The 25,863-nt window shown below is 45.9% G+C and overlaps 1 protein-coding gene across 2 annotated transcripts; it reads left to right on the top strand.

Annotated features, from left to right (window-relative positions):
* Positions 1-221: 221 nt before the first annotated feature.
* On the top strand, positions 222-24,695 carry NR1D2 (nuclear receptor subfamily 1 group D member 2). Of its 2 annotated transcripts, XM_037383708.1 has the most exons (8): positions 222-527; positions 3,765-4,025; positions 6,005-6,093; positions 7,045-7,189; positions 8,925-9,544; positions 12,962-13,147; positions 16,995-17,205; positions 21,632-24,695. In XM_037383708.1, the coding sequence occupies exons 1-8, from the start codon at positions 512-514 to the stop codon at positions 21,826-21,828; spliced, it is 1,725 nt and encodes a 574-aa protein (XP_037239605.1). In that variant the 5' UTR covers positions 222-511; the 3' UTR covers positions 21,829-24,695. The 2 variants fall into 2 exon arrangements, with proteins under 2 accessions (XP_037239605.1, XP_037239604.1); XM_037383707.1 differs by lacking the exon at positions 222-527 and having other exon boundaries at positions 1,635-4,025.
* Positions 24,696-25,863: the final 1,168 nt, after the last annotated feature.

The raw sequence follows: 25,863 nt of genomic DNA, 5'->3' as shown, positions 1-25,863 counted from the left end.
GAGGGGGGGGGGGGGCGTCCTCCGCGCGCACCCCGCTCGCGGGCAGGTCCCGCGCCAGCGCCGCAGTGCCCGTGCCAGGGCAGCCCCCGCCGCCGCAGTGCCCCCGCCGCCCCGCGCGCCGCCCGCACGCGCCCGCCGCACGTGAGCGCTCCCGCCCGCGGCCCGGGCGGCGCGGAAAGTGTGTCACTGGGTGAGGGGGGCGGGCGGAGGCGGGGCGGGACGGGGCGGGGCGGGGCGGCCGGCCGGCGGTGCCGCACTCTGCGCGGCTCCCGATCGCTTTTGTTGTAAAGGGGAGGGTGCCGCGGCGGGGACGGGCAGCCGCCGCTCTGACAGGCGACAGCGCGGCCGCCTCCCGCCCGCATGTAGGGCTGCGGCGGGGACGGAGCTGGGCAGAGAGAGAGCGACCGAGCCGTGCCGAGCGGAGCCGAGCCCAGCCCAGGGCAACCCAGCTGTGCCGAGCCCGGCGGACCCCAGCGCGGCGCCGCCCCTGCCCCTGCGGGAGGAGGCCGCCATGGAAGTCTGCGCGGGTAAGCGGCGGGCCGGCCGCGGCGGGCCGCGGGCGGGAGGGGCTCTGCGGGGTCGCCGTGGCGGGCCGGGCTGGGGGAGGGGGTGCGGGCGGGGCCGGCTGGGGCGGCGCGGCGCGGGGGAGCGCGGCGGGCGGCGGCGTTGCCCGGCCCCGGCCCCGCCGGTGGCCCGGACGGCCGCGCGCTGCCTCACATGGACCCGCCGGGCGAGCCATGTGCGCCCTGTGTTTACGTTCCGCGCGGCGTGCGCGCCCATTGGCCGTGCGGGGCGGTGACGCGCGGATTGCATAATAGTGCCGGGGCGGCGGCGCGGGGCGGCTGGCGGCGCGGACACGTGAGGCGGGCGGGCGGCCGCTGTTTTGGTGACCTACATTCGGGGCGGCGGCGGCGGGGCGCGCCCGGGACACGTGGGGCCGCGCCGCTGCGGCGCCGGCGGCCCCGCCCCCGCGGCGCCGGCGGCCCCGCCCCCGCAGCGCGTAGGCCGCGGCGGAGCGCGGGGTTTGGCGGCGGTGGGGGGGGGGGAGTTGGCGGCCTTCGGCGCCGTGCGGCGGGGGCGCGGGGCCCGCACGTGGGCCGGCCCGGTGCGTGGGGGTGGCGTTGTGTAACGGGGAGGGGGCGTCCGGGGGCAGGGCAGGGCAGGCCCTCTGCGGCCCGGCGCCGCGTGACGGCGGGCATTGCCGCAGCGCCGGCCCCGCTCCCGCTGCCCGCTCCCCTCCCTCCTTGGTCGGCGGGGGCGGCCGGGGGCGCCCCGGCTGCGGCGGCAGCCGCAGCAGCGTCCTCGGGGCCCGGTGAACGGACGAGCCGCGTAGCCGCTCACCGCCCCCTTACCGCCCCGGCGGCCATAGGGCTCCCTGCGTCGCTGTGTACGTGAAGCACCGGCGCGGTACGCACCCCCCCCGCCCCCCAGCACAGCCCCGGGGCCCGCGGCTCCGAACCCCGTGCGGCCGCGGCGGGCTCGGCGTGGCCAGAAGGGCTGGTTGTGCCACCCTCCGCCGGGCCCCCCGAGCGCAGCCCTGCCGGTGTATGGAGCCGGGGCTGCCTCACCCGCCGGGCATCGGGGTGCCCCGTGGGGTGCGGGGGGCGTGTGGGTGCGCGGGGATGGCGGTGCTCTTTGTTTCGAGCAGATGCACCAGATCTGACTCCTGGCTGCTGCTGATCGAGCAAAAATAGGGTTCGTAGGGAGATGTAACTTCTAAAATAACAAAAATATTAGGGATGTTGGCTATGGCACAGACAGGACTGCTGAGCTCCCCAGGGTATGGGAGCAGCCCAGCCCTCTGGAGCTCCTCAGCCTTTCAAAAGGCAAGGGGTGAAAACCCCCACAGACATACTCTTTCCATGCCCTCCTATGACATCGGTGTTACATTTGAGGGAAAAGAGCATCTCTTTTTATGAGGCAGAGCTTAGAGATAGCGGGGTGAGGTGGCAGCCTGGCGAAACGTGGAGTTCCCCGCAGGGCCATGTCTGCGTGCCCTGCTCTGCCCCTTGCAGATAAGGATGGCGCCTGCTGAGGAGCTCCGTGCCTCCCGTGGACCAGGTGGACTGTGAGCTTTGGCCTGGCACCTGGCAGAGGCACGTGCGGCGCCAGGGGATTGCAGGACCTTTGTCAAATCGGTGGCGTCTTACACTAGCCCACGGGTGTTTGATGATGGCTTTTTCTCATGCTGTTGCTGCACTCATGTACCCCTTGCAATCCTCCTTTCCCCAGAGCACGGATCCTGAACGCGTGCTATGCTGCACGGAGGATTTCTTTAAAAAAAAAAAAAATAAATGTGCAGGAACAAGCGCAGTGGTGGGGTGTAGGGGCACCGGTGTGCAGGAATGTGAGAAGCAGTATGTGTTGTAGCGCATATGTTGTGCAGCCGCTTGGTCTGACTTCTGCTCCGCAGCAGCTCTGCTGGGGACTCCTCGGCTGCATGCTCCTTAACGGGCTGGTGGGAGTTTCCTTGGTAGAAAAAAATGAAATGTTAAAGAACAAATGGGCCAGTAAAGATGCTGCAGAAATGCTGAGAGGACTGTTATAGCTGATAAAGGTGAAGACATTTTCTAAGTCAGAATTCCTACCTGCAAGCAGTGATATTTCCAGGGTTGTATAACACCACTGCCTTTTACTGTGAGGAGACCATGGCTGATCTAAGGGGCTACAGCCCCAATCTGCTATGCCAGCTCCTCAGTTGACAGAGGACTCGACAGACACCAATGCTTTTTTCCTCCAGAGGAAGCCAGGGCACAGCCCTTTAAAAAGTTTTTAATTCTTACTGGTGTTTGGAGTTCCTTGTTGCAATGTCCTGAGTGAAGAGACTCTACAGAGCAATACAGGCATAAAACAGCAAAGATGCAGAGAGTAATTTCCTTAAACAGTTGCGTGGCTTTTGTTGTTGAAATTTTGGTATGAAATATCAGATGCTTTTATATTAACTTTTGAAATGCTGAGTCTTGGAGTCAAACAAAGTGAAAACAATTTCTCTGGCTTACAAGCAAGAAAAAGGAGCCTGTGAAAAGCCAGAACTGCTCCCAGGTCTGCCTGAGGGCAAAAAGCTGTTTCATCTGAGGGATTCTCAAGTGTGTCAAATTGTGCGATGCAGCAGGACAGAGACTGTTTGCATGTAGCAGCCCGGCAGTCAGAGTTTAGGTGCTGCTAGAAATGCTACAAAGGCTTGTAGTTGGACAAATGGCATTCAGTAGGCTAACCAGGCTGCAGCGCTATTTCTTTCCCTTGCCCCCTTCCCTTCTGCATCGTGAGCACCTCCCAGCCCTTCCTTTCTGTGCCTTTGGCGCGTAGCCTGCATGAAGTCTTTCTGTCTGCCCTATTTCTGTCCCTAACCTAGCTTGTTTGCATTCTGGCTCCACAGCGCTGTAAGATCCTGTCTTTGCTGTGGCTCCAGGCGAGCTCTGCTCAGAGGGTGGCCAGGGAAACCCTCCCTGGGCTGCCCTGTGCCCTTTCCCCACTGCCCCATCCTGCCAGCACCATGGCTCGTTGCTCCATCTTTTGGTTCTGCCGGCTCATCTTGACTTGGATCAGAGGAGGCTGTTAAGATGGGAGAAGGGGATGGGGCAGACTGGGAGGTCAGCCGTTGAAAATGAATGGAGAGAAGGAAGCTTAAGCGAGGGAGGGAAAGGAGTGTGCCCAGGAACACGTGATGGCTGGGTCTGGTGTGCTGGGTCATGGCGTGGCTCACATGGCAGCGGTGCATGTCTGCTTGTTATGTCACTACGTGCTGCCTTTTTTTCTTGCCTTAGGGGGTGTGATAGCTTACATCAGCTCTTCAAGCTCGGCATCTAGCCCAGCCTCATGTCACAGCGAGAGCTCAGACAGCGGTTTCCAGTCATCCTCTTCTCCTGTACCATCTTCTCCAAACAGCTCCTCTTCAGAGAGTGGCTGCAACGGCCGGAGCAGCGAGGGCTCTGATGGGGCACCGAAGAGTGATCGGCTGGAGGAGACTATTAAAACAAACCAGTCGAGTGTTGCTGGTTTGACAAAAGGCCATAATGGAGTCACAAGTATGTTTGGTGCCGGTTCCTGAAACCACCATTTTTCCCCTTTTTATATTTACAACCAGGTCCTCCGCGTGGCTTGCTGCGAAGGCACGTAGCAAAGCCTCCATTTTAATTTTTTTGCATTATATGCGTGGTAATACATATGGTATTGCCATACAAATGCTAATAGAGGGGAGGTCCCGTTGCTGTTAACTTCAAACAGTCCATAAATACAGTCCAGATTTACTTCACATTTTCACTAGTGAAAACTGATCTTCATAAAAATCCAACACATGGTTAAAAAGATGCAGTGAAGTAAAGGTAATAGTAATCAGAAGTTGCCTTTAGGAGTATTTATGGAGCTGTCTTGCAAATCTCGTTTCTCTGTTTTTTCATACTCTCTTCCCTACCCCTCCACCTTTCATCCCCCCACATTTCTTTGAGGAACAAAATAAACAAAACAAAACCATTATATTATATTTACATAGCTGTAGCTGGGATTTTTATCTTTTTGTTTCTAAGTCTTTATTTGTGGATGTTAAAACTGAAGTATTCATAAGCGGGAACTAAAGGATAGCATTTTAAAATGCATGTAACAATCCAGCTCCAGCTGTTTTCTTGCACTTTTTTTTGGTAATCAGAGAAGATCAACGATAAAGAACTACATTTGAACAGTTTTGGAAGGGCAGGAATCAAACTGGGTACTGGAATGAGTGTTTCAACAAACAGCTGGAATTCAGACTAGTCTTTTGAAGGCTGCATTCTTCTATTGGCAGAATTGTTTTATCATTTTGAATTGTTATGAAGCTAGAATTAGTATCTCACAGTTCTATCTTAAAAGTTTTTTTTTTAAAAAAAATTGTAAGAGCTCTTACCTTAAGTTTGTAGTAAGAACCTTTACTTCCTCTTAGAAATTTGCTTGCATCTAGGTTTTTGGTATCAGGGCAGGGGTTCCTGAGGATGAAACCTGTTGTAAACTGTTCAGATGTATAGGTAGATAGATAACATTTTTAGCTCAGTACTAGCTCTGTTTAAAAAAAATAAAAAAGAAAAAAAGAAAAGAGCAAACTAAAATTTTTGTGGTTTGGTTCTTTTTCAAAACTTTACAAAAAATAAGAGTTTTAGTTCCTCTTTATAAATGAAACCCAAATGTCAAATAATCTACTTTTCTCGTAGAATATGATTCTGTGGGAGTATTTCCAGCTGTCTGTGTTACTCACTGTTGAGGTAACTTTGTGGTTACTGAAGTCACTGGTAAAATTCCCATTGACTTCAGTGAAACCAATGGTAGATCAGCACTTGGGACTTGCAAAAAACGCTTGTTGACAAGCTGAAGTAAAATACGTGGGCAAAAACTTAAAAAAAGCCACACCATGAGCATATTTACAGTGTTGAGAAGGTATTTCCAAGTTCAGGTGTGCAAGTGTGCCATTCTGGATATACACTGAAATGAGTAGTCTGTACATATGTAGATGTGGCTGAGTCTGAAACTTTCATCAAATAGGTAGAGTGTATGGCTTGTTTACAATGCATAAGAAAATAAAGTGTCCAGTAGTTCTGTTTTTAAGAAAAGATGCTTATTCTCTGTTGGGGAAACTGTAGCCTTTATAAGGGCTTACTTGTCCTGATGGAAAGAAAAAAAATAGAGCCCAAACTTCGTGGCCTAGTTAACTAAATGCTACTTTTAAAAGTGCATAAATGCAAGCAGACTTTCTTTTTCTACAGTTGAGTATAATGCTACTGTGACTGAAAGTCCAGTGAATATATGCTTTCTCGCTATTCTGTTGAGTGCTTCACATTTTTTTACCCCCTCCCTTGCACTGGTACCTTCTGAACTGTTCAGGGGTTTTGTGCATTCTTCTTGTCTGTTCCTTTGCTGTGTATTTTGGATGTTGAGCTGACCTGATGTATATTGCTTTCAGTCCAGGTTTTAAAAGCTGGAAACATGTTCCTGCAGTTGTCACTGGTTTTCTATATCCCTGACTTTTCTGTTCTGATTCTAGAATTTAATGGCATGGTTCTTCTTTGTAAAGTCTGTGGAGATGTCGCTTCAGGATTTCATTATGGTGTTCATGCCTGTGAAGGCTGCAAGGTGAGCTGTATTTCTGCTTACCCTTCTGCTGGTGAAATGCTCGGTTCTCCCCATAGAGGAAAAGGGGTGATACTGCTGAAAAAGTAGCGGTACGCTTCTCTGTTCAAACTTAAATCTGATAGATTTCAGACAATGTATAAGTTGTAGGAAAAGGCAGACCACTTAGCAATCCACAGCATTTTTCGAACTCTGCAGTACTTTCTGTTCTCGCCCCATGTCCAATCCTGCCTGACCTGGAGTGCATGGCAGAGAATGAGAACTGGAGACAGAGGTGGTAAGGACCATGTAACGCAAGACATGCAAATGTTAATTGCATTAAGAGATAGTAGGTGTGAGTTGTCACCAGGGCTGGAACACAGAGCAAAACAGCTTTGGAAGAGCAATGCTTTACCACAGGGAAAGCCAGAGCTGGGTGCTTGGGTGTTCGTGCATCAGTAGAGCTGTATTTTCTGATACTGTAACACTGCAAATCTTACCTTATGTGAAGGAGTTTATCGGCTTAAGGGTTATGTGAAAGAGCCACCTTTGGAGGTCATATGGTGCAACAGAATGGTTTTGTTGCCAAACTGGAGATTGAAGTCAAAAGATCTGATTTTGACTTTCATGTTTGCACTTGATGTCACCGGAGATTGAGGGTGTATCTTAGGAACTGTCAGTACAGTGATAGAAATAATACTGGAGGTATTCTGCTCTTAGGTGCTGACTATGCAAGGAACAACTTAGCATCTTCTATAATTAGAAATCATAACTAGTTTGCGTTATACACAGATCACGCACAATGGGGAAGTAAGTCATGAGGAGTAGCAAGCTCTTTAAAATCACTTGGGGCTGATGGCTCTGAAGAAGCTGATGAGATGCAGTGGGGTTTTCTGTGCTTGCAGAGAGGTGAACCTTGGCAGGATATAATATATGCTGTAATAATAGTTGCTGTGGTTTCTTGTTTGTTTGCAGGGTTTTTTCAGAAGGAGCATTCAGCAAAACATCCAGTATAAGAAGTGCTTGAAGAATAACAACTGCTCTATAATGAGAATGAATAGGAACAGATGCCAGCAGTGTCGTTTCAAAAAATGCCTGTCAGTTGGGATGTCAAGAGATGGTATGTTCCTCTACTGAGCAGTGATCCTCTGAGAGGAAGCCTGCTGCCCACCTCAACACTGATTGCTAAGGGTCTTAATGGCAAAAAATGCAGCCAGCCCTTTTGTCAGGGACAGGTTCCCTGTCCAAGAGCATTTAGATCAGCTTGCCTTCTAGCTCTGTGACTCTTCTGAACTGGTAATGTAATACTGGCCACAGAGCTGTCCGTCTCTGGAGGCTAATGCAGCGGGAGGCACTGCAGTGGTCTCTTAGAGGAATGGTTATAACAAGTCTCAGTTTTGTTTTAATGAGTTAATATTTATAGCTGTATCCTGCATGAATCGGAACAAAACTCTTCTCCTTTGTTTTGTAACTGTTGCTTTTTCAATGAAATGGAATTCTGCTCAAGCCGATAGCCTTAGACTAATCATTATAGAGCGTAAACAGTTAGGTTTGGGTGCATGGGGTGAGGATATATCTGCCTCCTTTTCTTTTCTTGGAAGGAGAGGGAAGGCAGGGAGGAAAGGGTAATGTTGAGCTGTGTCTCTGTCCACCTTGCTGGCTGTCCACTCCTTGGTGACTTTTTAAAAATGTAATGCTGAAGGTATAGTTCATCAGTCTGCTGCGACTTACTGTCACAAACCAGAACTCTTCCTTCTGTTTCACTTTTTAATTTTCTCTGGGTGTTTATTTCACAATAACTAGGAATCCGGGGCTGTTAATAATTTAGTGGGTGGAGTGTTAAAACTTATTTTAAATAATTGTTCCGAGTTCTTGTCATGCATAGGAGTTATTTCATCCCCTAGGCGCTTGTTTGTGCATAAGGTTACACCTGCTTTAATGAAACAGACTTAGTTACATTAATGATGGGCTACTGCATGAACGTAATTACATCAGTCGAAACTGGTTATAAGCCCTTGTAAGGCTGTGGTTGAACAGGGTAGTAGAGGTAGTTGTAGATTCCCTAGGACAGGATCAGAAGCGCTACAGCTGCAATGATGCCCATCCCTTTGCCAGCAGAAAATGTCCTTGTCGAGGCAAAGTTATCAGGAAAATTTGCCAAGGTAAGCTGCATTCAGCATTGATTCTCTTAACCGTTTTGCCAGGTTATATAATAGGTCCATGAGGAGCTGTTGTGTAGGACTTCTATTCAAGTATGATATGAACCATGTTTATATTCAGCTAATTGTCAGTTCACAAAGTTGAACTGATTTAATTGATCCAATCTTAAAACCCGACAATTAACTAATTCACCTGTGTGTATAGTCCAGGGGTCCTCAAACTACGGCCCGCAGGCTGGATACGGCCCCCCAGGGTCCTCAATCCAGCCCCAGGTATTGACAGACGCCCCCGCCCCCCCCCCCCCCCCGCCTCTGCCGGGGGTTGGGGGGGGAAACCAAGCAGCCGCAGATGACTGCCTGCCACTGCATCCACGTGCCGGCCCCCTGGTTAAAAAATGTGAGGACCCCTGGTATAGTCCATGGCCAGGTTTGTAGCAGAAGGGGAAAAGGCTTTAGAGACTGTGTACTGTGAACAACAGCATACGTTTCATATCTCACGCCTATCCTATGCCCAGTTTGTTCCTTGATTTCACTGGTAATACCCCTGCTGTAGTATTGGTGAGAGCATTAGTATTCTGTTAAAAGGCAAGATTTTTGGTAGCAATGTGTATTCTGTGTGTGTGCGCGTGCGACCGCTTTCAGGATTGACTGTTTTTCTTTTTCTTCCCACCGCTTTTCATTTCTCCACCTTGGTAGCTGTTCGATTTGGTCGCATTCCCAAACGTGAAAAACAGAGGATGCTGATTGAAATGCAGAGTGCCATGAAAACTATGATGAACAGTCAGTTCAGCGGTCACTTACCCAATGAAGCATTAACAGAACTTCAAGATCAAGCACCTCAAGAAGACCTTTCCTCCAAGCCCAAACAAGAGCGGGAGACCATCAAAAGCCCTTCTCCCCCTCCTGGCACTGACATGGCTAAGGAAGAAGTGATTGGTATGGTCACTAGGGCCCACAAAGACACTTTCATGTACAACCAAGAACAGTCCCAAAACCCAGCAGAGGTGATGCAGTCCCAGACTGGGGAGAGAGTGTCAAAGAACACTGAGCAGTACATCTTGAGCAGCGAGCACTGTGTTAGTGGGCTCGGTGGTCCTCAGTACCCTGAAAGTGAGCAGCACCTTGCTGGTGGACAGTACAAAGGGAGAAGCGCAGTGCATTATCCAAGTGGGCACACCATGTGTTTTACAAACGGCCACTGTATGAACTTCACGAGTGGTTATACTCAGCAGCTGTGTGATAGGATCCCAGAAGACGGCTTTTCTCCAAACAAGAATGCCACTTATTCTTGCAGCACTGGAGGAAGAATGCATCTGGTATATTGATATTCATTGTTTAATTTTACTTGGTGAAAGTCTTAGTGATGGGTGTGATCCAGCTGTGCCTCTTTAGTCAGTGAAGCTGCACACAGTTGGCACAACGCTGAAACTTAAAATAGTGACACAAGTTTGATAGCACGGGTCGTGATGAAGGAGAATAGTGGCTCAGGTTGCGCTGAGGATTTGAAATCGTGTAAGTGATGGAGTTTCTTGGCTTGGTATTTAGTAAACAAAGTAGGCTAGTGTCAAAGAACATTGGTTGAAGAGAACAAACTCACGGGCTTTTTAACTGGCTTGAGTTAAAAAAGAAAATAGATGTTAGGAGTTTATAAATTCCTTTCTTTACTCAATCCTCTTGAAGACTTCACTTTAAAATAGACTACACAGTTGGATATGCTGTATTTTCCTTAAAGGTATTTAGAGCAAATGTCTGGGGTGGCACCTCAGGGCTAGGATTTTAAACCAGTCTGCATGCCTTATTAGTGTGTTCTAAAACCTGTCTTGCTGGGTAAGCTTTTTTTTGTTTTTTGTTTTTGTTTTGTTTGGTTTTTATGGGGATAGGGTGGTTCTGTTACAGGCAATGTAAAATACAGGCTCAATGGCACCCCCAGGCTATGCATCCTTCTCCCCTAGAACGTGTTCAGATTGGAACAGAGGCAGGAGGAAGATGCACAGCTAAACCACTTGAGAGAAGTTCAAGGTCTTTTCTGTAGTACTTACACAAGTGAGGCTCTAAACACACTTCTTGGTAACTTGGATGACTTTGCTAGAGCATTTTCTCACTGAATTCTTAAAAAGGATGCTTCCTGTTTTCTTGCATGTGGGTTCTGGGTTGGGTTGGTTTGTGGTTGGGTTTTTTTGTTTTCTTTTTTTTTTTTTTTTTTCCCCTTAACAGGTCCCTCCCATTTGCCTTGCACCTGCTGTTCCTCTGCCATTCAGGCAACCGGTTCTGTAAGCCCCTTAAAATAGATTGTCCTTCTCTTTATCACTGGAACCGCCTGGGATGAGAGAACATAACATCCTCGTTCTCATCCTGTGCTCCTGTCGAGAAGCACAAGCCTCTGACCTTTCTGGTGTACTTGGAGCTGCTGGTGTTTTTCTTCCTCATAGTTTGTACAGATTCTTCATAGGTTCTTGAAGACCCCTGAAAGTATCCACATGAAGGCTATTTATTTTGATGCTGGATTTTTTTTTTTAATTTTTTTTTGTTTGGGGTTTGTTTTTTTTCTCCCTCCTCCTTCAGCTACTGCATATGTGAACCATGCCATCCCTAGCAGGCTCTGACCTTAATTGCAGACTCTGGGCACTATACCATGACAAATAGTAGTAACTCCCAACCTTTATTCCTTGCAGGGAAAGTATGTGAAGTCACTACAACAGATTCTTGGCACTCCCGAGAAGTCAATGAGATCAGGATCCGACTAAAATGAGTCGGTAGCCATAAGGGAGTGTAACTAGGCTCTGAAGCAGTGTGGAGACAGATGTTCAGGGGTTTGGTTTTTTTTGTCAATACCCCCCAACCAGAAAAGCAGAACAGGTCATTCCTGAAGAAGTTCCTCTAAAGAGAGCTAGTGGCTATCAGCATTCAAGGAGTGTCTGGATGATGCTTTTGGTCGTACGGTTTTGTTTTAGATAGTCCTGCAAGGACCAGGGAGTGATGGGTCCTTATGGGTCTCTTCCAACTTGAGATACTCTGTGATCCTATGATCTTGGGAAGAGGTCTCTCAAGACAGCTTGGACATAATACACAGTGGGGGGAAAGTGGCAGTTTCCCTTTGGGACTCAGTGCTGGGGGTTTAGGGTAAACAATCTAGGATGAGAAGTTGAGGTGCTGTGTCCCGTTTAGAGTGGGGTGCTGAACCAGAGATTCCTTATTTTTTGGAGTGCTGTATTTTTAACAATGCATATGTGAACTGTTGCAATATCATAGATAGAGCAGTGATTGGTTTCTGCCATGCTTCTAGTTGTGTGCCTAAACATTTCCTTTTGCCAAAATATGTCATGATTTTCAGTTTATGGAAAGGGTCCTCCTCTACCCCACATGCAATCATTTGGGTTTGGGTGTTGTCCTCAGACACCCAAATGGTGATGTGATTCACAGCTGAACCAAGAAATCTACAATTCCATTCCTTGTCTGATGGGGAGAGAGAAAGGGGAGACCTTTCTGCATATTGACTGCCCAGTTACAAACTGGGATTTGGGGCGGGGGGGGGGGGAACCCATAGAAATTTGTATCTGCCTCTACCTTGTTTTCCCTGGCTGTTGCCAAGTACACACACACACGCATGCATGCATGTATATATGTACCTGTATAATATATTCTTGTAATGTAATTCTTGAAGATATTCTTGTAATCTTGGGACCTTCCACACAGAGAATTCCTAGGCAATTATCAGATTCAAGTTGCTCTGCAAAAGCAACATAGCTCTGAGGAATTACTAATTCATTTCACTGTTTTCTCTTTGCTTTGCTGACGTTACGCAGGATTACCTGCACTATTTAGTATACTTGTGAGGAATACTTAAAGGAATTCTTGTCCTTGGTGATGACAGCTGAAGTGAATATTAAAAGGTTTAAATGTCATTAAAAGATGTAAATTTTAGAAAGCAGAACTGAAAGTATCTCAAGAGTGTCTGGTTGGGTTTTACAAAAGGAATTCACTGGCAGTCTGCCTTGACTGATAAGTCTGATCTCATTGTAGTGGATTCAGATGTTCCTGTAAAAAATTGCTGCATGTTTGTATAAAAAAGAGCATTTTGTCATCTTGTGACTGAGCAAAATTGGAATACCAGTTCCTTGGTGGTCCTTCTTCAGTGATACAAATAAAAGCAAACACATAGGAGAGGAAGGTTGTCCCAGTAATGAGGGTGTAAATGTGTGGCTCAGGAAACCAAGGCTTGGCCCCTTGCTCTGACGTTAGTACCTTTGTCACCTTGACTGAATCACTTTAGTTGCCTGCAAAGCAAGGAAGATCTATGAGAATTAATGTAGAAGTGACTGTGGAATTAAAATTGATTGATTGTGAAATCATGATTAATTGTGAAATTACAGGGGTAACACAAGAGAAATCCAGTTGTCAGGCATGAGTTGAGATCAAGGAAGAATAGCATAACCTGGGTTCTCTCAAGTCTTTTGCTGTAAACAGTGTTGGAGTCTCCAAGGTCAGCAAATCTAGAAACAGATTACTGATGGATTGCCATGGATTTTTTGCTGGTTTTTTGTTTTAAAGGGAAGGGGGAAAATCCAGTTGCTTTGGGAATTGACTGAGGAATACTGATTCTTTTTTTTTTTTTTTTTTCCTCTGTGCTGATGCAAAGTTTTCTTGCAGAATAAACATGGTTCTTTGAAGTATTTGTCAGTATTTGGAAGGGTGTCTTTAAGAGTTATTTTTTGTGTATGTTTTGTAAACATCAGGTCTGCCCAATGAGTAAGACTCCCCATGTGGACCCAAACAAGTCTGGCCATGAAGTCTGGGAAGAGTTTTCCCTGAGTTTTACCCCTGCGGTGAAGGAAGTGGTGGAGTTTGCCAAGCGCATCCCAGGTTTCCGAGATCTCTCCCAACATGACCAGGTTAATCTTCTGAAGGCTGGGACCTTTGAGGTGAGACCTCTGTGTGTATATTGTGGACCTGACAAGCTTTGCATCAGTCTGACCCCCTTAAGAACAAAAATAAACAAACTGGGTTATAGCAGGCAAAACCAGCTTGTTCATGTATGCTAGCTCTAAGCTTTCCTTAAGCTGATGGTGTCCAGTGCTTCTGTTTGGTCAGATCTTGTTGAGCTGTCCCTTGTACAGCCAGCTCAAAAGTGCTAAGCCAGTCTACCCTTCCCTCTTCCCTGAGCATTAATAAATGACTCTTAAGGAGTTTCTTGGTTTCGTGTAGCAGCGGGTACTGTGATAGCTACCTTTGCTTAGCCTGGAAAGAAGCATACTGCATCCAGAAAGGTGGGTAATTTAGAAAGCTGTCTATTGACGTACCAGTTTTGTAGAGGAATGTGTTTATTGCTCTGTATGTCCTTCTGCCAAAGCCAGAGCATCCATCCCGACCAGTCACCACTAGCCTTTGGTGGCAGCTGCAGGTTGCTGAAGTCTCTATCTCCAATGCAGTGACACTGATAACTAGCCGTGCTGCTGCAGCTCTGTAGATAGCGTGTGCCAGCTGCAGCCTGATGTACTGTAGATGAAGCCCACCGGGCCCTCATGGTCCACTTGCAGTCATGACACACATGTGGATTAGTGGTGTTAATTTGGAAATGATACCGGAGAGCTTGGTGCTGTTAGTGACCTTCACCAGAGGGGACCTTTACTTAAGGTTTCAGTCGCTCTTCCAGACTCTTGTATCTCTATTGGAGACCATGCACATTTTAAAAGTATTCAAGTGTGAAGTTTAAACATAGAAGGCCAGAGGAGCTGAAGTCTCAAGTATTCAATGTTACTGTGCTTTTCTGGGGAGGGCAGGGTTGGCAATACTTTTGCTCTTGTTTGATTTATTCTTATTGAAGAGGGTGCTGGATTTCATATTTACCTGACATGTCTTGTGTAATGTTTCGGGTCTTTTATCTGCATTTATACAGCCTGGTTCTAAAATGTGTAATTGTTGGGTTGAAAGGCACAAGTTGTACTGGAAGACTTGGTGTCTGGAGCATGACAGTTTTCTTTGTTTCTTCCATTTTGCTGTCATGTATTTTTTTTTTGCTGTTATTCTTGACCTTTTGATATTCATCTACAACTTTGGTAACTAAGGGCTGTATTTTCACTTCTTTAGCTACAGCCTCTTACATTGCTGTTCACATTACACAAAAATGTTGGTTCCTTCCTCTGCAAAGTGGTATACTGTCCAGTGCCCTCAAGGAGAGTGGAAAAAACACCTTGAACTGTTCCTATAATGTAAAGCCAGACATTCATGTTTTGCAAGTAAAATGTTTTGGCTTGGCCTTTCTTCACTTCAGGCTTTTCTCAAGCTTTGTTCGTATGCCTTTTTGCCAGTTACAAGCACTGCTGATAAGGAGGTTTCTATATCCAGGGAAATCAATAATAATGTGTGGCTGCGTGCTTATCCCTATTCACTTATAAATAAGAAACATTAATGATTTGGGTTAGTGAGCTTCTACCTGTAGTTAAAGGCCTGTGTGGCATTTTAATAACAGAAAAGAACCAATAAAAAATGTTGGAGAGCAGTGGGGGGGGGACACCCCCCCCCCCCCCCCCCCCCAATAGTATTAATGAAATGATTGCAATAGAGGCAAAAGCATCTTGAAAAGCTGATGCATACAAGGTCATTTCTGTCTTCTGGATAACTGAATTAGGATATCCCAACATCCACCTGTTAATAGAAGAACCTCAGTAAAAGTACTACCTCCGAGCCTGTTACGGCTCCCTTGGGCACCAGCGTGTGGCTGTCTTGAAACTGTGCTTACCAGCAGCTCATATTGAAGGAGTGCTTGTCTGGGGGTAAGAAGATGCATGGAGACAATGTTGGTGAAGCAGCAGCATAGCTCTATATATTCACACTCATGTGAGGTAAAAAGTCTTCTTGGAACTGGGAGTATTGGGGCGCTCGGTATATTGTGGTGGCATTTACGTGGCTTTTATGGGAGCCAGCTCAGAAACAGCAGTGAGCCTAAAATAAAGAACTCCTGGATTTGAGCAGGTCCTTCCCCACCTCCACAAGCCCCCAGTCCAAATATAGTTGATGGTAGAGCTAACAAAGCCCTTGGATTCGTTGGGGTAGTGGCTCAGTCTCTCCACAGACTCACAAACTTGGTTATTTGGGTGCAGGTGGTAGGGAAGTGAGCAAGCGGTTGCCTCTGTGGAGGTTTTTATGTGTTTCTATTGCTCTGATCGGGTGGCAGGGTTGATCAGGTATATCCTCAGCATGCACAAATAGGAGTCTGGCTTGAAGTGAAATGGGATGAATCAGTCATGTGCTATGCCATAGTCTAAACTGTTCTTCCATGGGTTAGAATGGTGACGTTGAAATCTATAGGCAAGGTCTTTACCTTAGCATAAGTCAACACAGCTTCATGGGCTTCAGTTTTGAATACCAGCATTCATACTGGTTGTTCGTTATGTAAGTTCATGTTTCTAAAGCCCAGTTCTGTAAGGGGAATGCTATTTTGAAGTGAAAGGTTGTTGAGTACCTGGTGGGTCTGTGCTAATGCATGAGTTCAGCTTTGTGTGTCTGCCCTTTCTCTTTTTGTTGTGTTCTGAGGGCTTCTGCACCTAGGTTTCTGCACTCTGTAGATGTAGTGAAAGGGCATACAGCTTGGCTGACAAAGGTGAATAATACATAGTGCTCATGTGTCCATCGAGATCGCTGCATGCCATTTGGCTGTTAAAACTTACAAGCAAGTCATTGTAACATGCATGAGTGGTGTTTGAATTCTCAAACATTTTCATTTTTTTCTTGAACCCTCCTTTATTAAGCTTGTCAAAGGCACTAGTCTTTGCAGAAAATCTGGTTCTCCTCTCATCTGTAGTAAACATTTAAATTAATGGAGTTATGTAGGGTAAGTGGGAAGAGCTGACTGTCACACGAAGAGATTACAGCAAGTCTGAAGTTCTAACCAATGCCAGTTGGTTAATTTTCTCCAAATAAGAAGGCTGTTCTGTGCAACTTAAACCTTGAAAATGTAAATCAGGTTGTTGAACATGAGCAAATGAAACTTTACAAGCCATTCCAGAGGGAAACATTTCACAGTACGACTGAGAAGCCACAGGAGAAATTTCAGCCCAGAGGGGTAAGTTCAGTACATGTCAACTGCTCCAGCCCAGGTGCTTATACCAAAGGGGTATTCCCAGCTGCAGCTACAGACCAGGTGTGGTTCCAAGCCCTGCTTCTCTAGCCTTTTGGAGGCTGTACACGTGGCTCCTTTCTACCAGAGCTCATTAACATTCCTGTGGGTATAGAGATGTGGCATGGTACTTTCCCAGAGAATGCCTAAAGGGCCGCATCATCAGGTGGCGTAAGTCCGCATTGTTCCAATGGAGCTGCTCCAGTTGATGCCAAGTGAGAATCTGGTTCAATACCTTCTTTTTGCTCTTCGCAAGTGCGGCCAAGAAAACGTTTCTTTTAATGCTCTGTATGCCTTTGGCTGTTCAGTGGCTTAAACAAGTTGTCTTACTGGCATATTTATGAATGGCATTGTCTTTGTGGCTCAGGCTGTCTGAGGCTTAAATCTTAATTTTCTTCCTTTTCATGTGCGGTAGCCCCTCCCCTGCATCCACTCACTACCTTTTTCACTTGTTTGTTTCTCCAGCTACTGGGCCAGAGCTTGCACTGATTTTTACAGCTCGGTAGCATGCTGACAGTTTCTGTATAGAATGTTTGTGCAGTGGTTAATGAGACAGTTTGAATGACATTAAAAGGGTTAACTTGTTTCTTTGGCCTTTCTAGAAATCCACCTATATTAACCTGGTTTGGTTTTGTTTTGTTTTCTTTCACCAGGTTTTAATGGTACGGTTTGCATCTTTGTTTGATGCAAAGGAACGTACCGTCACCTTCCTGAGTGGAAAGAAGTACAGTGTGGACGACTTGCATTCAATGGGAGCTGGTGATCTGCTCAACTCAATGTTTGAATTTAGTGAGAAACTAAATGCCCTGCAACTTAGTGATGAGGAAATGAGTTTGTTTACAGCGGTTGTCCTGGTATCTGCCGGTAAGAACAGAAAGTTAACTTGCAGCTTTGCCAAAGTTTGAATATAGCTCTCTACAAAAAGATTTCTGTAAAATGTATACCCTATTATTTCGTGTCGAAGTGCAATTTAGTAGGTCTTAAGCTACTAGCAGCCTGTAATTTACTTGTTTTACATACCTGCTTTTTCTAATGCCGCCTTTTGGAAAAATGTGACAATGGTTTTTATTTTCCTACTACTTTCTATAGAATGCAAAAATATATCTCATAGCTGCCCAATAGCTGTTTAGAAGCTGTTTGTCTGACTCATCTAGGTTTCACAGGACAGCATCAATGAAATTACTCCTGATTTGCACAGCCTAAGTCTTGGGATAAGGTGGTATTTTTACTTCCAAGTATTGTCATTGAAGTCTGTTGCGTGTCTTACTCAAGTCTTAAATCCAACAGTTTGATCTCTGCCTATGTCAGCAAGAAAAGCCCTATTCATCTGCATCGTGACTTCTTACTGCTAAAGGTCTGCCAATCCACTAACATCTTCACCAGCCTCGTATCTTGTTTCAGTCCCTGGATACACAGAACACCCTGGCCCAGATTCAAAGAAGGATTAAGCACCTACTTCTGTAGTATTATCTAAAGCCTCAAATTAGGCACATTAGCTCTGCATATAATGCCTGGAATACAAGATGCAGAATCCCTGCTTGCTGGGTAAGGAGCTCTCTGAAGGTGGCTAGCACAAATGCTAGTAGTGCCTGCTTACACAACAAGCCGGCATTTGGGGGCCACTCACTTCTTGAACCAGTGCATCTCTTCCACATAAGTGGTTTAGACCTACATCTTTCTTACCAGGGAGGTGAAGCCTCTGTAAACAAGGTAGGACAGTTCAGTCTAATGGCTTTGTGCATGGCCTTACTGAAATGTGATGGGGCAGCTGTAGGTAGCCTCTTCGGCTGGCAAGCAGTGGTAATGAGCAGAGGGTGGTACAGAGACTGCCAGCTTCAAAAGCCAGAACGAATGGCAGCATGAAGGAAGCATGGCACTGCAGTCTGTTAGTGAAAATTTTCAGGTAGCAGAGAGAAACCTGGGATTTTAGTTGCTTTTCCAGACTCAGTTCTACAAATTTTATCTTTCAAAAACTAAATTGATGAGAACTGTAGATAACCGTTAAAATAAGGACTGAGAACCAGGCCTCTTCCTTGTGCAGTCATAACTAGGCTACAGCCGCTCTCCTTGCTTTCTCGCTCAGCTCTTGGGCCCTAGAATATCACAGTCTGTGCCACCTGTTTTGAATGTTAGTGGCTGTATCTGTTTTGTTAAATGTGCTTCTAGCACAATGCCACTGCCTCCCCCCCTCCCCAGCCTTTTAGGTGCTGCTCCGTGCTGTTGCTAGCTCCCAGTAGGGCTTAGCCCTGGGGATGGTATGTAACTGTACAGCACGTAGTGTCAGAGCCATGCAACAGGACAAAAAGAGAAGTGTTTGGTATTCAGACTTGGAGCTGCTGAGGATTTTTCAGATCATAGCTTTGGACATTATTGCTACCTGTCTTTGCTACCTTGTGATCTGATCTGCATCTGATCACAGCCTTCCCGGACATCTTCACAAAATACTTCTAGGGTTTTATAAAGTGCAATTTCATAAATCTTTTAACGTTTGGGCCCAAAGTTGCATTTGTACTGTGTTCCAGACACAACAGTAACCTTGGCGGTCACTGTAAGTCCAGCAATTTTCAGATGAACTTCACTCTGTAACTTGCAACTGAACTGAAATACTGCAGCTGTTACTTGCACAAGTAAGCCAGCAAGCTTCACGCTTGAGCAGTACCCAAGAAGAACAGAAGGACCCCCAGCAGAGCTCCTGGGGAAGATGCTTGCAGTGTAAGGGCTTGCCAGGAAGCGAAGGTGCCTGCAGAACTGAAGGATTGTGGCTGCCTGTTGATTAACAGATCTTGGAAGCAGATCACCTGCACCCCACCCCTCAAGGAGGAGTGTGGCCCAGAGAGTCATTTCCCAGGTGGAAGCGGAACTCAGTTAGAGAAGGAGGAAGAGTTGAGGAACACCATCTGAGAGAGTGGAGATGCAGACAAAGGCAAAAGATGCCCTAACTGGAAGAAGTGAAGGTGGAAGAACAAGGCCATTAAGACTTCTTCACCTTGGAATGAATGCTATTGAAGAGGAGACTGAAAGGAAGGAGTAGTGAAGATTTACATCGGTTCCAGAAGCAGACACCACAGTGTGTGACTACTGAATCCTAATGAAGTGATCCAGAATATAAAATACCATGCTGCACTAGTTAAGAATCTTTTTAAAGGACTTTCAGTTGCTTAAAATTTAAAAACGCCTGTGGAAAAAGAAAAGCAGTATTTGTCTCTAAACAGTGCTAGTGGGGGAACACTTGTCAGAAACAATTCCACATAACACTGGACAAATAACCATTCTTAGGAGGGATGTTTAGAATGTGCAGGGGTAGTAGCAAGGAATGAGTGTAACTGTGTACATCTTGTTGTGGTGTCATATGGCAAAGAAAGAAAAAGCAGGGCTATACAGTGAGAATGTGGGAGTGTTTCTGGTGGTGCTGAGGAATTACATTCACAAAGTAAAAGAATGTTTCACCTCTGGCTTCGGTTAGCTGGATGTGTTGAAGATGGAGGGATGGTGGCAAGATGGGTCATAGGCACTGATGAAGGAAGAAGCAAGGTGGAAGCAAAGCTGTATGAATGTGGTTCGTGCAGGTCTATAGAGACCAAGTGAAGACTTAACTGAAGGTGATGTTTTGTAGAAGAATATAAAATACACACCCGCTATTATTCTGTCTTATTGGGGTAGTACTAGCAAAAACTGCTGGCCACTGGAAGCAACTGGAAGTAGACTAAGAGGGGAAAGACTTGGACTAATCCAAGAGAAGAGACTCCAGTAACTCACCCGAGGCAGCCAGGGAAGACTGGACTGCATTCTTCTGCCTTCAGAGGCAAGGCAGTATTGTACAGAGCTCTTGAGAAACCTCAGCTGGCATATTCTGTGCAAATGTCATCATCCCTGCTCAGGATAGAGCAAACCTAAAGGCTCTGTAAAGCAGGAGGGCAAGTGAGATAGATATCTTCACAAATAAAGGTGGGGAGGCATCTCTTCACTTGTGCCATCTTGGAGAACAGCTATCAAACCTAATGGACAATCTTCACAGAAGACTGGAGTATGTGCTAATAAACATAATTTGATATTAATCGAAGTTCCCGATCGTTAGAGGAGGTGGTTCTGGAACAATCTAAAGGAACTAAACACGTTAACTGCTTCAAAATGGATCCTTAAGTGAATTATGTCATAATTTTGCCCCATAGCAGTAGGGAACTGCACTGAACAGTCCAGGAGGACTTCCTAGGCTTTTCACCTGAGAAGTCAAATTGGATTGACACTGGCAGCATAAGGGACGGATTCCCCCTCTGACTCTGTGATGTGACTCAGTGTTACTCCAGAAAGCTGTTGTCATTCCGTGTCCCAGTTCTGCAAAGTGCTTAAGTACCTGCACACATCAAAGCACATTTCTGTTCGTGTCCGTCACTCGTGTATGTATGTGCCCTGCTGAATTTACATAGTGTTTAAGAAGAGAGGCTACAGCTTGGAAAAAACCAGCTACTGTGCATGGTTATTAGGTGAGATGTTGTGCTTAAAAATTCATCCTTTTAAGCTGCTTGCTTATGTTCCACCTAAGGACAACAGGAATGTTCTTAAATACAGCTCTCTTGAAAGAGATGCTTCCGGGTGTGGGGCGAATGCGGTATGTCAAAGCATAATATTTTTCTTGATGTTGAAATTCTGCTTCTCTTCCTCAGTTGGGAATTTTTGGGTGCATTGTGTTTCATTTTGTAAGTGCTTCAGAACGCGCTCAGAAATAGTGCTCAGTCGTGTCAGGGCTTATACTCCCTTAGCCCCTGGGGCTCCCACTGTGCAGATACAAGTGTGGCTGGCCCGGAGTGGGATTTCCTCCTCAAACATGAACCTCCAGTTTAAGTTTAGGGTTCTGTGTCCAGCCTTGAGAAATGTTTGAAATTCTTATTTCTGTGTGCCCTATCTCTCTCCTTGTGTTGCAAGTTGTGATTCAGCAAAATACTTAAGTGTGTGCTTCAACCTGTCCTTTTCTGGAAACGTGGGTAAGTGATTACAGAAAAGGTGTTTGAATGCTGCCAGTTTGGCACGAGCTTAACACTTTGCAAAGCTGATGCTAAATAATGTTTGAAAGACTTTTGATATGTGGGTTTGAAATTTCTAGCATAAATATTTTAATTTTTCTTGTGCTTGTTACATCAATGAGTGATTTTTCTAGCGGCTTTATGTTGCAAAGTACATCTGTTCAGCTTTTTTTTTCTTTTTTTTTTTTTTCTTTCTTCTCCCCCCCCTCCCTACCCCTCTCGTTCTTTTGTTCTGTTTGTGTGTTTTGTCATGTCCCCCCCCTTATCTTTAGATCGCTCCGGAATAGAAAATGTCAATTCTGTGGAGGCACTTCAGGAAACACTAATCCGTGCATTAAGGACCTTAATCATGAAAAATCACCCAAATGAAGCCTCTATTTTCACAAAACTTCTTTTGAAATTACCTGACTTGCGTTCCTTAAACAACATGCACTCTGAAGAACTCTTGGCCTTTAAAGTTCACCCATAGGCCTTTAGATCTCATTTGGACTTGGACTTGCCTGGTGTTAAACTGTTTTGTGCTAAAATATGTATTTATACAGTTGTACCACTTGTTGGAGAGAGAGAGAGTTCACAGACTGTGAACAATTGATAGCTGTTCCATAACCATGCAATAACGCTTCAGCAGGTGCTTTCAGCTAACAGCAGCACAGTGTTTGGAGTCCTCCAAGACCTCCAGACCCAGCTGTGCTGCACTGCTGCAGAAGAGGTTGTGATGAGCCTGAATAAATATGGACTGTTCCTTCATTTAGGAAAAAGAACCACTGCTGCCCTCTCATGTAAACGGAACACAAAATAGCTGTGTATATGCATATGGAGCATGGAATGGGGTGGGAACAATCCTGTGCTAATGGGAAAATGGAAGAGCTGATTTAATTGGTCTTTCACGTATCTAATAGATGTATGTCTGTGTCTCTTGATAACTCACTCATGGTTTCACTGTTGTTATTCCATTAAACCCAATGGAATGATTTCAGCTTGCACCAACTCTTCACTGAGCGTGTGTTCATGCCATGTGTATATAATATAAATAGTTAAGTAATGAGTGTTTATGGCTATATAAAGTACAGAGTTGTGTGTATATATGTGTATGTATATAAATAGTTCTATACATAAAGTATACATATAATTTCTTCACAATATTTTAAACTGTGAAGGAATTTAAACTTACAAGAGAAGGTGATCTATGGAAAGAACCAAATAGATGCACTTTGCATATTGCTGAACTAATTATATGAGCATTTCTAATTTTTAGAAAACATCAAATTTGCATTAATATGCTGTGTTTGTTAATTTAAAAACCCCACCAGAGTGGCACCAAAGGGGCAGGGTCAGATTCAACTTCTAGAAGGGGTTCGTAGAGAATCTCAGGTGGACATGGTTGGTTGTGGCACTAATAGAATTGATTGTCTGCTGCCACTGAGGTTCTTACGTTCTGGTAAAGGTTAAAGAAGCACCAGATGCTCTTCAGAAACTTCAGCACAGCCAGAAAGAAACTATCTGATAAATAACAGCATCTATCAGGAAAAAGAAAAATAATGGGAAAAATGTATCCATGGTTGCGTTTGGGTGTATGTGTGTTCTGTGACAGTTTATTTCTTGCAATACATCATCTCGCTGCTTCATTGCTAAATGAGAATTGAAAACAGAAATGTGAGATTCCCCATGTCTTTTCACAATTTGGGCTTTGTGGTTCCCATGCCTGTTCTTCTGGAGCTCTCCATCGGTGCATGTGCGTGTGTGTGTATGCGCAGAGAAGGTGCACTGGATGGTCTGGATTTTTTTTCTTAAAAAAACAACACCACAAAAACCAAACAAATGGGACATTTTTTGTTGTTTATGCCAGTAGCAAATTACAAAGCAGATCCTTAAGGCTTAAGATTCTGCTGCTTTTCCATCTAGAAAAGCAGCTTTCTATGGGTTTTCTCCATTTGTAGCAGGGCCTGGCATCAGAAAAGAGAGATAAAAAAAGTCAAAGCAGTTTTGTTAGTTAGTTATGTTTATGTTTTGCTTATGTGGGAAGAAGATGCTCCATTACCCTTGTGTTTAGTTAGCTTTCCTGGGAGGTAGCCCTCTGAGTCTCTAGCGCTGACTCCGTTTGTTACCGCATTTAGCTGTACGCGGTAGCTGAGGAGCCAGAAAGCCACCGGGCCGCATCGCTGCTCCTGGCCGTGCAGCCGTGGCTCTGGCGCAGCAGCGAGCGGACGGAGCCCTGGTGCCTGCCCCTGAGCACTGCCAGCTGGGCAGGGCAGGGGAGGCTTGCACCCTGCCACAGCTCCGGTCACCTCGGCGCTGGGAATTTCCCCTCGGAAAGCGGTAGGGAGTGCTGGCCGGGGGGCCAGGAGCAGAAGGGGGCAGATGCTTGAGTAAGAGCTGGGGAAAATTCACCTTTAGCCTTGGCTGAGGAGCAGAAGAGCCCACCCTTTCCTCCACAGCTGCTGCAGGGAGAGCTGTCCTCCTGCTTTGAGCTACTTTAACCACTGGATAATGGCCCCTTAACGTACAGTTTTGCCATCCAAATGTGCTGTCGGGGCATATTGTCCTAATTTCTGTTAACAGTCTGCATCCTACCAGTATTATTTGTTTGAGAGCTTCACTGAATTATGCATTGAACCATTCAGACTTTAGAAAGGACACAGTCACGTTTTGTATTATTTAGGGGCTGGAATGACTTCTTTGTAGACCCCATTTCAAATGTGGAAAGTACAGTTAACCCTTGGTTGTTTTGGAAGGGAAGGAGGCTTCTTGCAGAGATTGCCACCCTACAACTGTGTTTTGTTGTGTTTTGGTTTGGTTTGATTTTTATTTTTTTTTTTTTTCCTTCTTAAAACTGTATTATTAAGCCTTTAGGAATGTATAACCAGGACTGAGTAATTACTGCTTATTAAATTTTTAGTTAGATTGACCATGTATGCCTATAGATAGATATTGTAACTTGTGCAATTTCATTTGAAATAATCTTCCTGTACATAATGGAAAAACTCATATAACAGAAAAAAAAAGCCCCAAACGGATTGACTGAACAAAAAAGTTGATTAAAGTACGGTTCAAAAGTGACCCACGTATTACAAACCCTAGCTGGACTCTTGGAAGAAAATCTGAACTCATTGTGTTAGCTGTGTATTGTGAGCTCTTCTTTTACTGTGTCACTGGTTATACACTTGTTAAACGCTGAGATAATAGACTTCATGCCAGACATTTGAGTACTGTAGACTGGGTCATCGCTGAAAGATTAGTGTACTGTATGACTTAAATGAAATTTTTATTCTTGATTTTATTCTTGATTTTGTTCTTGTTTTAAAAGATTAAATATGGGCATTATGTCAGCAAGCTAAACTGTGTTTCTGTGTTCTTTGCATTTTTCTGTACAAAATCTGGAGGGGAGGACAGCATGCTGAGATGAACAAAACAGAAGTGATGGATGAGAGCATCAGCTGCTGCAGGGCTGCAGGGGCTGTGCTGGTGTGTGGTGGCTGGGAGCTGGCGTCTCAGCCCGCCCGTGGTACTGGGCGCTCTCGCCAGGTGGTTCGGTGGGGGTTTCTGATGCGCTTGGTTTGCTACAGTTAATGGACTTTTTGGGTAGTGTCATTAAAATAGATAGTTTTAAACACCTTCGTTGCTTTCAGGAATGTAACTGTAACTGAAAAAAGGAATATGGTTTAGGTTTTGGTGAAGACAGTCTTAAGGCTAGGTTACAAGAGAGGTAGATGGAAGATGGCTTATGAAGGGCAAAGATCTGCTTGATTTTTTAGCTCTGTTTCCTAGTTTGTAATGTTTATTGTTTTAGGAGGTAAGAGAAGCTTCTCCAGGAAATGTTGTATCTATCGGTGTTTAAAAAAAAAAACAAACCCCAAAACTGCAAAATTATGACTGCCAGCACTGGAAAAAATCACAGCACAAAAATGCTTTCTTCTTTTCTTGGCATGTGTTCCCTGGTGGCATGTTTGCATATGGCTTCCCGTGTTGCCACCCAGTCTGAGCCCCTGTGAGCGGGGCTGTGAGCCACAGAGTCCCAGAGCCTGGGAGGTCCTTGGGAAGAGCTCTCTCCAGCTTTCACTGGGATGCTGCAGGTAGGCCATGGGTGATTTTTTTCCCTGTTTGCCTGCCGAGAGCTTTACCACAGCAAATGGGGGGGATGGGAGGGATGCTTCCCTGTAAAAAGACGATTCCGTTCCCCCCTCTCCCAGCCTCCAGGTTTGGCAAGATGCTGTGAGGATGGGGGCAGGAGGTGTTCGTGCTTGTTTGTGGGTAACTTGCTGGGCTTTGAGTCGATGGCGTAGACTCGAGTGTGAACGTGCCTGCAGCAGCCTGCCCCGTCTCTGTCCTCACTCCGTGAGGGAGTGATGAATGTCACAAGGCAAACAGAGGTACGAGTGTCCCTGGAAGCAGAAACTGATGCGGGTGTGGGCAGCCAGCTGCCCTCCTGCTCGGTGCTCCCATGGGCAGCGTGTCGGCTGGGAGGGAATCGGCATTCACAGCTGAACTGCAGGGTGCTTTGATTACA

Source organism: Falco rusticolus, chromosome 4 (genome assembly GCF_015220075.1).
Source record: "Falco rusticolus isolate bFalRus1 chromosome 4, bFalRus1.pri, whole genome shotgun sequence".
NCBI lineage: Eukaryota > Metazoa > Chordata > Aves > Falconiformes > Falconidae > Falco > Falco rusticolus.
This window is presented reverse-complemented; position numbering and strand designations above follow the sequence as displayed.

What these genes read in the sequence shown, in the direction of transcription:
- NR1D2 (XM_037383707.1), top strand. Translation starts at nt 3,665, where the DNA reads ATGGCTGGGTCTGGTGTGCTGGGTCATGGCGTGGCTCACATGGCAGCG. An exon ending in CTGGAGGAAGAATGCATCTG is followed by an intron (nt 9,545 to 12,961) that starts GTATATTGATAT and finishes TGTAAACATCAG; the next exon opens with GTCTGCCCAATGAGTAAGAC. An exon ending in GGTTGTCCTGGTATCTGCCG is followed by an intron (nt 17,206 to 21,631) that starts GTAAGAACAGAA and finishes CCTTATCTTTAG; the next exon opens with ATCGCTCCGGAATAGAAAAT.